The 16,422-nt window shown below is 39.1% G+C and overlaps 1 protein-coding gene across 1 annotated transcript; it reads left to right on the top strand.

Moving 5' to 3' along the window:
• Nucleotides 1-870: 870 nt before the first annotated feature.
• Nucleotides 871-16,032, top strand: LOC127984347 (peroxiredoxin-6-like). The gene is made up of 5 exons (XM_052586959.1): nucleotides 871-1,044; nucleotides 3,292-3,448; nucleotides 13,515-13,661; nucleotides 15,448-15,594; nucleotides 15,715-16,032. Exons 1-5 carry the CDS (start codon nucleotides 953-955, stop codon nucleotides 15,838-15,840), a joined length of 669 nt encoding a protein of 222 aa, XP_052442919.1. The 5' UTR covers nucleotides 871-952; the 3' UTR covers nucleotides 15,841-16,032.
• Nucleotides 16,033-16,422: the final 390 nt, after the last annotated feature.

The raw sequence follows: 16,422 nt of genomic DNA, 5'->3' as shown, positions 1-16,422 counted from the left end.
CTTGCCGCTGTCGCCTCTGGCTTGCTTAGTTGGGGTCACTTCATCTACAGCGATATCATTGAATTGATTGCAAATAAAAACAGACACTATTTAAACTGAACAGAGATGACATAACTGAATTCAATGATGAACTGCCTTTAACTATCATTTTGCATTATTGAGACACTGTTTTCGAAATGAATGTTGTTCAGTGCTTTGACGCAATGTATTTTGTTTAAAGCACTATATAAATAAAGGTGATTGATTGATTAGGAAATGTCTTACTCGTGATGTCAGCTGTTACCAAAAAACACTCATAAAGCAAGAATAATTTCCATTACTCCCTCCTTTCAATTTTTTTTTTTTTTTTTGCAAAGGACTGATTGATTTCAACTAGCAGGAACAAGAAATGTATAAAAACATCCCTCATATTAAAAAAAAATCATTTGTAAGCTGTAATTTTTTTTTACTGTCCATGATGTATATCTGTTATATGTATCCCCCTTAATATATAAACTGATGCAGAAGGCGAGATTTGTCATTGCTAAGGTTCTACTACTACATCAGTAGTGGTTTCTGTCATATGCAATGAATATTTAATAAAGCAGAAAACACATAATTGCATTTTTCTACATTCTTTTGACTAAAAAGTCTTGAAGAAAAATGCAGTTGCGTCTTATTTGCTCAATACAATATTTTATTAATGATGTCGAAACAATAATAGTAAAAAATGTATTTTAAAAAACGCAGAGTTTTCTCAAGTTCCGAGATATATGCTAACCTAACATGTCTATATGATGGATAGGCTTCTATTGCAAGTTCCTCGTTTAATCTTTGAACTCTTGAGAATGACAGGGTTTCATCCAATCAGAAGCGTCGCCCCGCCCACTTCTGTCTTCCTGATATATATATAAACCACATCCCATGGTCACACGTGCTGACTAAAACACAGTCAGTACAAAGGAAAACAGCCATGCCTGGGATTCTGTTGGGAGACGTGTTACCTAACTTTGAAGCAGAGACTACAATCGGCAAGATCAAATTTCATGAGTTCTTGGGAAATTCGTAAGTCGCTAAATATATTAATTTTGCTTCTGAGCGAGCAGGCCTAATCGAACACGATCTATCTACTTTTATTGCGGTTTGACACATTTACGCATGATTAGGTGGCTGATGTGCTAAATGAACATGACCCGATACTTTATTAATACAACTGGTTATGATGTGGCATATGGCGGCTTACATCCGCTTTACATCCGACATAGATGTCGAGGGTTAAACCGAATGCACTCGTCAATCTTAGTAGTAATAGTATAAATAACTTATAAATATGACTTCTTGCAGTAGAGTTAGCTTAAAGGGACTCTGAAAGACCCTTAAGGTCAAGTTTAAGCAATAAAGAATCTGCAGTCAGGAATCTTTAGGAGTCTATGATAGTGTAAACCCTGGCTTTATTGCATGGGATGACATTGCTGCAGAGGAATGCACTTATTTGCACAAACAAACTGTTGTAGAATTCTAACTAGTGCATTATGTTAATGCAACTATTTTAAAAAGAGTTCCAGATATGAGGTCAAGCAAGAACCTTAAACCAATTGACAAACAGCAAATTTCTCAGTGATGTCAGTGTTCGGTTTAAACCAGCTTTGATGTGTTTACAAAGTGTTTGGGATGGGGGTGTAAAATGTGCCTGGTCATTGGCTGCAAGATTAACAAGGTGGCTTTTGTTGAGATTTTGGCAAAGTGTTTGGAAGTCCACCCATACTGTGCCAACAAATTCGGTTTCATTTCATTTTACTTTAAATGTAATGTCTTTTTTTTTTTTTTTAATATAATTTAAGTCAGTATTATTACTGTTGCACAATACACATAGGTTCAAAGCCACTTTACAGAAACTCATTATGTTAATGATTTGTTGTTCATATTTTGTTGCAATAAAACAGCAGATTAAATCTGTAATAATATAGCTAACACTTTGCGGCCATGTAAACCGTCACACCAACGATTTAGCTATATAGTATTTATTGCTTTGCATAAGGGTACTATATGGATGCTGGTAATTTAGGATGTGCTATATATCCACATTTAAATATTTATGGGTGATGATCATATATTTTATACTTTGCTTTGTAATGTGTATAGTCTGTATGTATGTATGTATGTATGGAATATAATGGGCATCTACAACCCATGTACTGTACATGTGTCCAGCAGTGTATATACATGGTATAATCTGTTTTAAATCGAGGAAAAAAAAAAAAACAGGAAAGCAGCATGAGCTGCTTATTTTCATAGAGTGGAAAAGTTTTGCTAAGCAGACTGAGGTCAATGAACTGACCTGAACAAGTTGCTTTCTTAATACTCAGATTGTGTAACTGTCCTCATTTGTCCCTTAATGTATTATTTAACAGAAGAGCACCGGAGTCTGGTCCTCATTTCAAACCAAGTGTCCTCCACCATGTGTTTAGGAGGTTGTTCCTTCAGCCGAAGATGCTGAAATTGAAAGCGTGTAGCAGATGTGGTGATGAATAAGAGGGGGTTTGGCAAACCTTCATTCTGTGTTTCCCAACTGCGTAAAAACCGGTTTCCCGAAACCTTCTTGTTTTTGACCATTTTAAATGTCACCTTTTGAACTTCGACTGTTGTGAAGAGTTTGCAATTGTTTGAGTTTCCTTTCATTGTGGCGATCATGTGACGTGATATCCAAAGAGTTTGGCCTTGTGGCTTTAACAGCAGTCAAAACAGCCGTTGGCCTTTGAATAAGAAGTGCTGCTCTGTGCATTTCTACTAAACAATACTGAAAGTCTAATGTTATCTTTGTCTAGCTAATGGAAGGGTCCCAGAACTTCCCAGATAGTAAAAGAGACGTGCTCAAATTCATGTCTCCAGGGAGTGAATGATTCTTTTATAACTTGAAAAACATGTGACATGGTTACACACTATTACTAACTGTCTCTACAGTCAGATGGTTTCCTGGCACAACTGTTTTGTATTCTGCCACTTGTTACTTTTTATCTAGTTCCAAAACGAGCATGAATTTGTAATCGATAACCATTTAATCTGAATCTTCCATTATCTATTGCACTTTTCATTAAATTGCCAATTTAGTGCTGCCAAGAATCTGCTTTTTAACTGGTGATGCAGTGTATTACTAAAAAGAAAAAGGGCTGTGCTGTTCTTTTTTGCCTAAAAGGTTGGAAGAATTGAATTGCCTATAAAGACAGTCACAATCCAACGGTCTGTGAGGTGGGATACAAAACAGCAGAATTATGATCTGATGGATATTTATTTATTTCTTTTTTCTTTCTTCAGATGGGGAATCTTGTTCTCACACCCACGTGACTTCACTCCAGTGTGTACGACTGAGCTAGCCCGTGCTGCAAAACTTCACGAGGAGTTTAAGAAACGTGACGTGAAGATGATCGCACTTTCCATTGACAGCGTGGAGGACCACCGCAAATGGAGTGAGGTCTGCAGATTATTACATGCATGCATCCTACAAAATAAATCTTGAACTATATATTTTTTTTTATTTTTTACCCCTAGTATTTTAATATTATTAAAATAATCTTAAAATTATTTTAATCTTAATTTTAGTTTACATTGTAGTGACTTAACATTTTTATTGCTTCATTAATCTTTTTTATTTTTTTTATTTTTTGTCCTAACCTCAATCCCATATGCACTACTATTGGAAAGTTTGAGGTTTGGAAAAAAAAAAAGAAATGTAACATTGAAATTAATGGTTGCATTCATTAAAGGGATGGTTCACTTTCAAATGTTTGGTATGTTTTAGCTTACCTCAAGGGGTTTTTAAAAAATTGTTAGGTTTATTATTTATTTGTCTGTGACTTTAATGGAGGTCTATGGTCACCACTTCAAAGAGCATGCACAGAGGAGTCCAAATTAAACAATTCCCCATCGTAAGTACCCATTGATGACCTAAGACACGAAACGAGTGGTTATTTAAATTGTTTTTTAGCTCTTGTACACAACCACGTCCAACTGATCTGAGTGCGTGAGTGCTTCCTGATGTGACGTGTGCGCGCGCTCTGGCTTAGTCTGCGCAAGCGCAGAAAGCGCCGGAAGTGATCTCTCGTGTGAACGTTGTGGCGATTTGGAAGAAATCCATGCCAGCTTTTCACTTTTTCTAATGGGCGGAAATCAATGAAGGAAATTTAATATAAAAGCGAGTTTAGAAACGGAAGTGAAGGGGAGGGAAGTAAAAACAAAACACACGTGTAGGTTGTATTGGAATGGGACGCACGCTACCTGAAGGTCGTTGCTGTTTTGTGCTGGAATCTGTGCATGCGCTGACTGGGTGCGATCGCCGAAGTGTCGGAGAAATTGAGCTCTACTACATGGTTCGGTCGCCTGCCTGGGGATACACAATCCAGACTGGTTCGTTCGCCTGCCTCAGGTACTAGTGATGTTGTCCATCATTTGTCAACCTCACGTACTCTGTCCCCGGCCCGGGATTAGCGGCCGCTACACGGACTTCCCACAGCCACCACACACACACACACACACACACACACACATACTCCCATTGCACACGCATACACCCATACACAAACACTCGTTGGGATTATTTAGTTTTCTTTGTTGTGTTTTTTTTTCTTCTCGTTTTTTTTCCCTTTGATTAAAATTGAACATGTAAAAAGAAGAGAACTTTAAAGAGGAAAACGAACTTTAAGACACTTGTGAATCAAGGACTCTCGTGATTTGTTTATGAAATCTTGAATTGAACTTGAACCGCAATATTGTTACTTTCTGTTTACACTTTCTTCTGTCATTTGTTATGTGAAGTAACGGAAAAAAAATACAAATGGTGTGAAAATTTAACTTCATGTAGTTTTTTTTTGGAAACCTTTTTTTTTTTTTTCCTTAAAACATATTTTCTGTTGTTGTGTAACCGTGGCTTGAGCTATTTACGGGGAAACCGAAATTAGTTACGCATTATAAATAAATAAATAAATAAATAAATAAATATTTTATTTTCTTGACAAGTTTTGCTTGTCTGGCGCCCGAACAATTTAAATTAAATATACATTTATGAAGTACCATTCTTTTTGGGGCAGCCACCGTTACATAAATGGCGCCCAAACAGGGACCTGAAAATTAAACGCTTTGATAAACCTGGACGACTTGAAACTTAAACATATATCGTGACCACTTAAACGGGTCACTGGAACTTTGAATTAAAGTTTCCCTAAAGGATTACTTGAGTGTTGGTTATTGTCACTTAAAACTGCATATTTTTGTGTTTGTGAAATGTATACTGAACTGAAACCGTTTTCTTTATTGAAGGGTTTTGTGGGAAGATTTTTTTTTGTTCATGAACTTACACGTTGTTAAATATATAATTGTTACCCCTTAGTTGTCTTGCTGCTATACTGATTGACCTAATTAATGTGAAAGCTGGGGAAATAATCATTTGTGTTATTGAAATCTTATTATTGTTTGTGAAATTAAGGGAATTGTAGTGTGAATTGGACAACTGGACAGACATTTCACACTGAACTGTTAGAGTATTCTGTTCCAATTTTTTTTTTTTTTTCAAACATTTGTACATTGTTGTTTGTTTGGTTTTTTTTTCACTCAACGTACATTTCACTACATTTTTACACTGACTACACATACATTGACAATCAAACATGGCTACCACTCCTCTCTCTCCATCCACTTTTGTGGAGATTGAACCACCGGCACCCGATGTTGCTACCCCAGTCTGGCCTCCAGCACCTCGTCCTCTACTTTCTCCACCTGGACTCTCTCGTGTTCCTCTCCATGTCACTCCTACTCAAGCCAGCACCACTGATGTACCAGGAACCCAGGTGCGGTTTGCAACTTCACCACTAGCTGGCAGTACTCCTGTTCAACCCTTCATCTGGGAGGAGGAACCGAATGGCGACTCTATGCAGATATGTACATTACTTGACCCTTCATCTCAATCTTCGGCGGCACAGCAGGACTTGCCTGGTATCCTATCAACTCCTGGAAAAGGAATGCATCAACTCACTCAAGTTAAAGAAAACTGGGAAACGTTGACACAACATATGCAAACCCATGAGAAAACCATTGGTGAACTTGCCATAGAACTTAAAACCCTGTCTGCACGCCAAGACAGCCTGATTTCTAACCTTGCTGATAAACTCAAGCACAATCAACAAGAAGTGCTCACCCACATTTCTGAAAGTAAGAAGCATGTGAAGGAAGAGGCTGATCAACTCACTAAATCACTTAAAGTTATGATTTCTGATGAACTTCACAGAGCTGAGACTACATATGTGTCTGAAGTGCGGTTTATGATCGACCAACTTCAAGTGGAGTTTCAGCAAGACCTCAAATCCTACCTGGTAACCCATCAAAGAAATCATGATCAGTTATCTACAGAGCTCACCCAGTGTACCCAAATCACAAACACATTGTGTGCAACTGTAAAGAGCTTACAAACTGAACTTGATAGACTCGAAAAGCAAGAGAAACAAATGACTGACCTGCAGACAAGAGATTACTCACCTTTGCCTCTTAACGCTCCAGTTTCAGCTGTATCACCAGTGACCGCTCCTTTGCTTCCTGCTCCTGTTGTAAAGAGTGATCATCTTAAGATTACATTTCCTACTTTTGGGAGACAGTCAGATGACATGGACCCCTTGCTCTATCTAACTCGATGTCAGGATTTCTTAGCGTTACATCCTCTTACTGATGCTGACATTCTGGCCACTTTCCGCACTGTCCTTTACGGTACTGCCCGGGACTGGTGGGAAGTTGCACGATCCTCAATAACCACGTGGGAAGAATTTGAAGCTGCTTTCCTCTCAGAGGATTATGAAGATGAGTTGGCTGAACGGGTAAGGACACGAACACGGGGAGAAAGAGAGAGCATTAGAGACTTTGCATTTACATACAGAGCTCTCTGCAAAAGGTGGAAGCCCTCCTTGGCGGACAGTGAATTGGTGAAAATGATTTTAAAAAATATGAACCCCTATCTTGCAAGCCAGATTCGCAGTCGGGTGAACACAGTCGATGAACTTGTGAAATTGGGCCAACAGCTGGAAAAAGACTACGAACAACAACTGCAATATGAAAAACGTGTGAGTTCTAAGCAACCCTTATCCATGCCTCAAAGACCTATTGCCAACCACCCGGCAGAGAAGCCTTTAGTGCAATGCTGGCGATGTAAAGGCCATCACTCCCCTGGCCACTGTCCTCACTTTGTCTCTTCTCAGTCCCAGTCACCTCAGTCCACCAGCAAACACCTTTCCTCTAATAGCAAGCGGACAACATTTCCAGCTTCTAAAGGTACTGGTCCACCTGGCAATCGCTCTGTGTCTGCAACCTTTCCTCAGAAGTCACCCACAACTGGTAAGAAAACACCACCTACTGAAATTGTTCCACAACAGTTAGTGATACCACTCTGTATTGGTACCTGGAAGGGAAAAGCCATTGTTGATACTGGGGCTAGCTACACCCTTCTACATGAGAATCTCTGGAAGGAACTCTCTTCACAAAAACTCAATCCATGGACCCAGGGTCCACTCTACCTCGCCAATGGGGAAGCAGAAATTCCTTTAGGTTGGGTAAACTTGCCAATTACCCTACATAAAAAAATATTCACCATATCTGCTGTGGTTCTATCAGCCAAAGCCCTGGCCTATGCAGTCGTGTTAGGACTGGACCTTATCTTTTCCAGTGGGCTGCAGATCAATGTTGCAGATCAAAAGTATTCATTTCAGTCCAATCCTAAAGAGTATTATCCTTTCCAGCCAACAAATGCCAGTGTACCAGTTATCAGCTCCCAACATCCAAGGGGAAAGATTGGAAGTAAAAACTCCAGCAGTCTCTCTCTACTATCTTCTGTTCCTCCTCCTCAACTTAACATGGTTCAACCAGCCTATCTGGATGACAAGACACTAATTGACACTGCTGTACAGCATGCCCACTTACCTCCGGAAGGAAAGCAACAGTTACTGCAGATCCTCGAGTCAAACCCTCAAGTTTGTACCCTTCGCCTGGGACGTACCGAAGTTACACAGCATCACATATATACTACCCACCAAGTGCCTATAAAACAAAGACCGTACCGTACAACACCTGCCAAACAAGCTGTCATTACAGAGCAACTGGAAGAGATGTTGACTGCCGGCATCGTAGAACCATCACATTCTGGATGGGCCTCACCTGTCGTCTTGCTCCCTAAAAAAGACGGAAGCCTCAGGTTTTGTGTGGACTACAGGAAAGTTAATGCCATTACAGAGAATGATGCTTACCCTTTACCCAACATCACTGAGATCTTAGAGTCCCTATCTGGAGCCGCCATCTTTTCCACGATTGACCTTAACAGTGGCTACTGGCAGGTGAACATGGATCAAGAAAGTAAACCAAAAACTGCTTTCACAACTCCATCAGGATTGTTTCAGTTTAATGTTATGCCGTTTGGGTTAAAAAATGCCCCAGCAACCTTCCAAAGACTAATGGAGACGGTTCTAGGAGAATTGCGTGGAAACATCTGCTTTGTCTACATTGACGACATAATTATTTACTCACCATCTGTAGCCCAGCACTTCTCCGACCTCCAGGCTGTCCTCCATAAACTGCAAATGGCTGGCCTCACCATTAATTTAAAAAAAAGCAAGTTCTGTCTTAAAGAAATAACCTTTCTGGGACACATTGTCAACGTCCAAGGCATAGCTGCAGACCCAAGTAAAGTGGAGGCTATACGGGAATACCCTGTGCCCACCAACATCAAGGAGGTCCAGCGCTTCCTGGGGTTAGCCGGGTGGTACCACCGGTTTGTACCAAACTTCTCCAGGATCGCTGAACCCATCAATGCACTGAAAAAAAAAGGATGTTCATTCCTCTGGTCACCACCATGTCAGCAAGCCTTTGAACATTTGAAATGCTGTCTAACCTCTCCTCCCATTCTTGGCCATCCGGACCTTCAATTGCCTTTTACTGTTTACACTGATGCCAGTGACACTGGTTTGGGTGCTGTGCTGACCCAGCGCAAGGAAAAGGGTTTAGAACAAGTTATTGCTTATGCCAGCAGAACCCTGAACAAAGCGGAGACCAATTATACAGCCACCGAAAAAGAGTGTTTGGCTGTAATTTCGGCCCTGGAAAAATGGCAGCACTACCTAGAGCACAAATTGTTCACCGTCATCACAGACCACTCAGCCTTGCAATGGGTAATTTCTTCCACAAAAACCAAGAGTCGCCTTATCCGGTGGGCCTTGCGACTTCAGAGATTTGATTTTATCATTGAATATCGCAAAGGAAAACTAAATATGGCACCTGATGCTCTGTCTCGGATTCGTACCAGCTGTAACCTGTACACCAACCAAGACCAGCAGGAGAATGCTGAGTTTCCGATGTCTCCAGCCACAATCTGGGAGGAACAGCACAAAGACCCTCACATCATCAAAACACTTCAAGCACTTGCAGAAAATGATTCCCCTCTAAAAGATCAGTATGAGGTAGTGGAAGATAAACTCTATCACAAAACTCACCTGCCAAACAATAAAGTTCATTACAGAGTGTACATTCCTAACAGCCTTGTGTCGTCCATTCTACACCACTACCACGCAAATCCCTGGAGCGGTCATGTAGGTATTTATAAGACCTACAAGCGTATCCATGATGTTGCATTCTGGCCTGGAATGTGGACTGACATAAAACACCATGTTAAAAAATGTGTCAAATGCCAGACTCTTAAGGGAGAAAATCAGAAACCTGTGGGCAAACTACAACAAGTCACCACCACCCATTCCAACGAGATGCTTGGAGTGGACATTATGGGCCCAATGCCACGCAGCACACAGCAAAATGAGTACCTCTTAGTCGTTGTAGACTATTACTCCCGGTGGGTGGAATGTTTTCCCATGCGCAACGCTAAAGCTCAGACTGTTGCATTACTTCTTCGGAAGGAAATTCTAACCCGTTGGGGGGTACCGGACTTCATTCTGTCGGATAGAGGAACACAATTTGTGTCATCATTGTTCAGAGAACTCTGTCAAAAGTGGAGTATCAAACCTAAATTGACGACGTCATACCATCCACAAACAAATATGACAGAGAGGGTAAATCGTACGCTCAAATGCATGATTTCTGCCTATGTGGACAATAATCACAGGAAATGGGACCAATACTTACCTGAACTCCGTTTCGCTATTAATTCAGCTGTCCAGGAAACGATTGGGATGACCCCTGCAGAGCTTCATTTGGGAAGGAAACTGCAAAGTCCCATGGACAAGTTGTTACATGGCAAGAATATAACTCCAGATTGTCTATCTTACGATACAGTCCACCATCTAACTGAGCTTCAGACCAAGGCCATGGAATGCTGCAAAAAAGCACAAAAGAGACAGCTTCGGAATTATAATAAAAAAAGACGAGAGGTTACATACAAGGAAAAGGATCGTGTGTGGATGAGGACTTTTCCCCAGTCTAGTGCACAACATCACTTCACTGCAAAATTGGCTCAGAAATGGAAAGGCCCCTACCGTGTCATAAAGCAGATGGGTCCATTGAATTATCGAGTAGTGCTAGAGTCCACTGGCGAAGATGTTCGCATAGTGCATGTGTGCAACCTGAAACCATGCTTTCCCACGGCTGAAGAGCTGGAAAGCCAGGAGAAGAAAAGACTCTGCCAAATATTCAATGAATCGTCTGATGATGAGGATTTTATTCATTTCATTGGATTTTAAATATGATTAATATTTCAACAACCATAGGTTGTTTTCTCCAGGGAGGGAGAGTGTGGCGATTTGGAAGAAATCCATGCCAGCTTTTCACTTTTTCTAATGGGCGGAAATCAATGAAGGAAATTTAATATAAAAGCGAGTTTAGAAACGGAAGTGAAGGGGAGGGAAGTAAAAACAAAACACACGTGTAGGTTGTATTGGAATGGGACGCACGCTACCTGAAGGTCGTTGCTGTTTTGTGCTGGAATCTGTGCATGCGCTGACTGGGTGCGATCGCCGAAGTGTCGGAGAAATTGAGCTCTACTACATGGTTCGGTCGCCTGCCTGGGGATACACAATCCAGACTGGTTCGTTCGCCTGCCTCAGGTACTAGTGATGTTGTCCATAATTTGTTAACCTCACGTACTCTGTCCCCGGCCCGGGATTAGCGGCCGCTACACGGACTTCCCACAGCCACCACACACACACACACACACACATACTCTCATTGCACACGCATACACCCATACACAAACACTCGTTGGGATTATTTAGTTTTCTTTGTTGTGTTTTTTTTTTCTTCTCGTTTTTTTTCCCTTTGATTAAAATTGAACATGTAAAAAGAAGAGAACTTTAAAGAGGAAAACGAACTTTAAGACACTTGTGAATCAAGGACTCTCGTGATTTTGTGATTTGTTTATGAAATCTTGAATTGAACTTGAACCGCAATATTGTTACTTTCTGTTTACACTTTCTTCTGTCATTTGTTATGTGAAGTAACGGAAAAAAAATACAAATGGTGTGAAAATTTAACTTCATGTAGTTTTTTTTTTGGAAACCTTTTTTTTTTTTCCCTTAAAACATATTTTCTGTTGTTGTGTAACCGTGGCTTGAGCTATTTACGGGGAAACCGAAATTAGTTACGCATTATAAATAAATAAATAAATAAATATTTTATTTTCTTGACAAGTTTTGCTTGTCTGGCGCCCGAACAATTTAAATTAAATATACATTTATGAAGTACCATTCTTTTTGGGGCAGCCACCGTTACAACGTCACTCATTGTTTACACTTACGGTCTTTGGTTTACACAGATTTCGGAAGTGTTACCTTTCACTGTGAAGATTTAAACCTATTTAGACGTACAGGAAATTGCAATGGAAGACTATTTCAATATATCAACAGACAACGTTGAATTTTTTTTTTTTTAACAACCATATTTATTTGAAACCAGAATACACATCAGCTGCAGCAGCTGCGATATCTCTTCAAAATTGGTGGTGTTTTAGTAGCAAGTGTTGTGAGATGCCAACAGGAGTGGGGAGCATATGTTGTCACGAATGGAACAACTACAAGACGAGGACGAGGACATTGACAGTATCGCATCACACACCTACCTGCCTGACTGAAGATCCTGAGTTTTCGCCGCTGTTGAGATGCAGCGTTTTGCAGGTTTAGTTTGCAAAGTATAAACTGGAGGCGCTGTCCAATGCCAGAGGGACTCAATGGGACGCTGTCAATAGAGTGAATGTGTTGTCTTTTTATTATAATCGGAATGATTATAGGGTGCATTATAAAAAAATTAATTACAATTACTGCATTATATTTCAGACAGTGCAGATTGGTGTGGTAAACCATGAGTGACGTGCATGCAAGAGATCCGTGGTTGCGCAGACTAAGCCAGAGCACGCACTAAAGTCACATCAGGGCACACTCATATCAGTTAGACGTTGTTGTGTACAAGAGGTAAAACTATTTAAATACGGTTCGTTTTCTTACACTAACTGCTCGTTCATGTCTTAGATCATCAATGTGTACTAACGATGGGCAATTGTTTAATTTGGACTCCTCTGTGCATGCTCTTTGAGGTTGTGACCATAGACCTCCATTATTTGAGTCACAGTCAAGAACGGTTTGACCTAAAAACATCAAAATGGAAACTACTGCGGAAACAAAGACTAAAACATACCAAAATTTTATTTGAAAGTGAACCATCCCTTTAAGGATGCATGACATTGATCAACAGTAATAGTAAATATATTTAGAATATTTCAAATGATTTCGATTTCAAATGTAAGCTGTTCTTTTGAACCTTCTATTCTTCAAAGAATCCGGAATAAAATACATCACTCTTTTCCCAAATTATCAAGCCGCTCAACAGATTTCAGTGTTTGAAATGTCTTAATGATTTCTGAAGGATCACGTGACGCTGAAGACTGGAGTAATGATGCTGAAAATTCAGCTTTGCAGCAAAGGAATAGATTTTGAAATTAAACTAAATCCCTAAATTACATTTAATTTGTAATCCTAATACCATCCCTGAAATTCTCACTGGACAGTTTAACAAAAGGGTTGATTACGTTACAAGACATCTGGCTTTCCAAGGGTCTGAACTTGGCCAAACGTTTCATCATAACTCATGCATTAAGAACTAGTTTGTAAAGCATTGAGGCACATTATTTTACGGTTGACTGTTTTAACACTAACTCTTGTACTGGATCTAAAGACATGCAGTACTTTCACACCCTCATGTGCATTTGGCTGAACTTGTTTTCTAATTCATGTGAATGTTGCATACACCCGGTTCCCACAAGAGAATGGGTTTTGTGCGATGTTAGTCACTGGTGAACCACAACACCCTTTACTCGTATACGAATATCCAGATGTGTATATGCTGTAATGCTATTAATTGTAAAACATATTTTAAATGATTTTTTTTTGTTGATTTTTCCCAAAAAAAAAATTATTTGCCGTTTCATCCAACAAGGCTTCACACGTAAGGATGACTGACTGAAATCTGAAAAAACGGTGAATATGACTTGATATTTCTGTATCTCTTGTTCTCTCTAGGACATCATGTCTTTTAACCAAGACAAAGCCTGCTGTGCCATGCCTTTCCCCATCATCGCAGATGACAAGAGGGAGTTATCGGTCTTACTGGGGATGCTGGACCCTGATGAGAGGGATAAAGATGGGATGCCCCTCACTGCCCGCTGTGTGAGTTTCCACCGCAACCATGCTTTAATTGTTCTCAACAGGGTTTTTGACGTTAACAAAAACTTAAACCAAGTTTTTTTTTTTTTTTTTTTTTTTTTTGTTACTTCAAATGAAATTACAATCTAATATGTAACTAATTTTATTTCAGCTAGTTGCCAAAGCAGCACTTGTAATTTGTATAATTGTATACTAAAATAACTATATAAAAAAAATGAACTTGATATTTTAAAACCAATATAAATGCAAAAATAAATAATCAAGTGCTGACACATAATCTGCTTGATTTATTTGTAAAGAATTTCAATAAATGTTACATTTTATAATGTATTTATTTTTAATTTTTTTAAAGGGGATTTATCAAAATTGCTGAAATATTTTTTAGCTTTATTATACTAATTTCTTAACCAAAATCTCATGCACTACTGTTCAAAAATGAGTTACTGAGAAAAAAGTGAACTGAATTTTATTTTTCTAGTTGCCAAGGCAGCATTTAATAACTATAACAATAACTAAAAAAAAAAACTAAAAAAAGAACAATGTAGCCCTTTTAAAACAAATAATAATGAAACATTTTCACAACAAAATGACTTTAAAAATGTTTAAAGTAAAAATGGAAAATAAAATAATTAAAAATAATAAAATTCTAGAGCTGTAACAGTATCTTCGTGATACCAAAATAACACTGGCTCATAATCAGGGGGTCTCAATAAGTATTAATAATTTATATTTAAATATTAACTAGTGGTGGGCATAGGTTTTTTTTTTTTTTTTTTTTTTTTAAATCTAGATTAATCTCACTGTAATCTTGGAATTAATCTAGATTAAAATGGCTCATTTGTATTCTGCTGAAGGCATTCAGAATATGTGTGCTACCCAAATAAAATGACGACTAAAAGTAAGTCTTTGAGAAGGGGTTTCTCAAGACAGGTGGTGTATTAGACCAGAGGCTCATCTCCTGTTTCCAAAATGCATCACAAACTGCTTGAGAAGGGTGTAAATGAATTCCACATTGCACAAGGTGCAAACAACCTTACGCCTGTTTTGCACATAATCCGTCTGCAGTGCGTATACATTGTGTATTTATTCCAGCGTTCACACGGTTGCGGTCCATCAGTGTGTTCCAAGAGCGGTGTATCTGCAGCAGTGCAGCGATCGTTTACGTACCGAGTAGCGGACTGAAAAAGCGTCCTGTGCGATAGCACAATGAGTATGAGTCCGTGCTGCTTCTGCACCACATGAAACGCACACGGTCTGCATACACACTGCAGACGGAGTATGTGTGAAACCGGTGTGAGTCTTGTCGAGGTTTCCATTGGGAAACTTCTTAAAAAAATAAAATAATAATAATTTCCCTGAAGCAAACCTGACGGTACAAGTCGGTTTATAAATGACATCTAAGTGGGATTTGGAGTCAAAAAGTTTGCGAACCATTGCTTTACATGTCTTGGTCGAGGCCAATGCCTGAACAGGACAGGTGATTGTGAAACTGTTGATGTTCTGCTGCATGTAACGCTTCCATTGCTCCATGTGCCCGCAGAATTAATCTGGTTTTTGCTACAGCATGTACTTTAGCAGCTTAACAACGAAAGTTGTCAATACCAGAAAACTCTAAGAAACCTGCCAAAAGACAGATCTATATCGGTACATCAAGATATTTGATGCTGTTGTTTATACTGTTATACGGTCACTGAATCGGATTAGTATGGTGTTTTTTCATTAAGCCACCAATTATGAAACTAAAAGGGTTTTATTTCTATCTGCACTTACCATATTCATTATATTTCAGGTGTTTGTCGTTGGCCCTGATAAGAGGCTGAAGCTGTCCATTCTCTATCCAGCCACTACAGGGCGCAATTTCGATGAGATTCTCCGTGTCATAGACTCTCTACAGCTGACCGCAACAAAGAAGGTGGCCACACCTGTGGACTGGAAGGTAAGATACAGCCTTTCTTCCTTTACTGTATGTAAGAGTCCCTAATTTAATTTTTTTTTCTTATGTGGTCAGAGTGGTCAAAGTAAAATTTATTTGTTTTTTTTTTGTTTTTTGTTTAAGCCTGGTCAAGAAGTCATGGTCATCCCTTCTTTGTCAGATGAAGAAGCCAACAAACTTTTCCCAGCAGGTTTTACCCTAAAAGAGGTGCCTTCTGGGAAAAAATACATACGCTACACTAAACCGTAACTGATATATTGGGGCAATACTGTAGAAAAAGCCTTTACCAGTAGCCTAGAGTTTGACTACATGACCCATCACCTGCTACAATCCAGAGAGAGAAATCAATAGAAATGAGCATCTTAAGGTTATTACATACAATTGAAGTACTGTACTGTGCCTTAATCTCAATAAAACTATGATCCTTTTATAATTTAAAAAGATGTTGATGAGTATTCATTTGGACTGTTGAGATGGATATGAATAATGAATTTTCATTTTAGTTATGACATGGTTTATGATGGATTTATTGCAAATGCAATTTAAATATGTATCTGGTTTGACCTAAATTGATTGTGTGAGCTCCTTTATGTGACAGCTGAATTTTCAGCAGCAATCACTCAAGACTTAATTTTTATTTTATTTTAAGGATAATTTGATACTGGAGACTAGAGTAATAATTGCTGAACGTTAACATTTGCCGCAGAAACAAGTTTGCATATAGTATTTACATTTAGTAATTTAGCAGACACTTTTATCCAAAGGGAGGACAATGGAAGCTATCACAATCAACTAAAGAGCAATGATATGCAAGTGCTATAACAAGTCTCC

This window comes from Carassius gibelio, chromosome B20 (genome assembly GCF_023724105.1).
Source record: "Carassius gibelio isolate Cgi1373 ecotype wild population from Czech Republic chromosome B20, carGib1.2-hapl.c, whole genome shotgun sequence".
In the NCBI taxonomy this organism is placed as follows: Eukaryota; Metazoa; Chordata; class Actinopteri; order Cypriniformes; family Cyprinidae; genus Carassius; species Carassius gibelio.
The sequence above is the reverse complement of the archived record's forward strand: the minus strand, read 5'-3'. Positions and strand labels throughout refer to the sequence as shown.

Coding starts and splice junctions, on each gene's coding strand:
- LOC127984347 (XM_052586959.1), top strand. CDS start 953: ATGCCTGGGATTCTGTTGGGAGACGTGTTACCTAACTTTGAAGCAGAG. Junction 3,449..13,514: donor ACCACCGCAAATGGAGTGAG/GTCTGCAGATTA, acceptor TGTTCTCTCTAG/GACATCATGTCTTTTAACCA. Junction 15,595..15,714: donor CCACACCTGTGGACTGGAAG/GTAAGATACAGC, acceptor TTTTTGTTTAAG/CCTGGTCAAGAAGTCATGGT.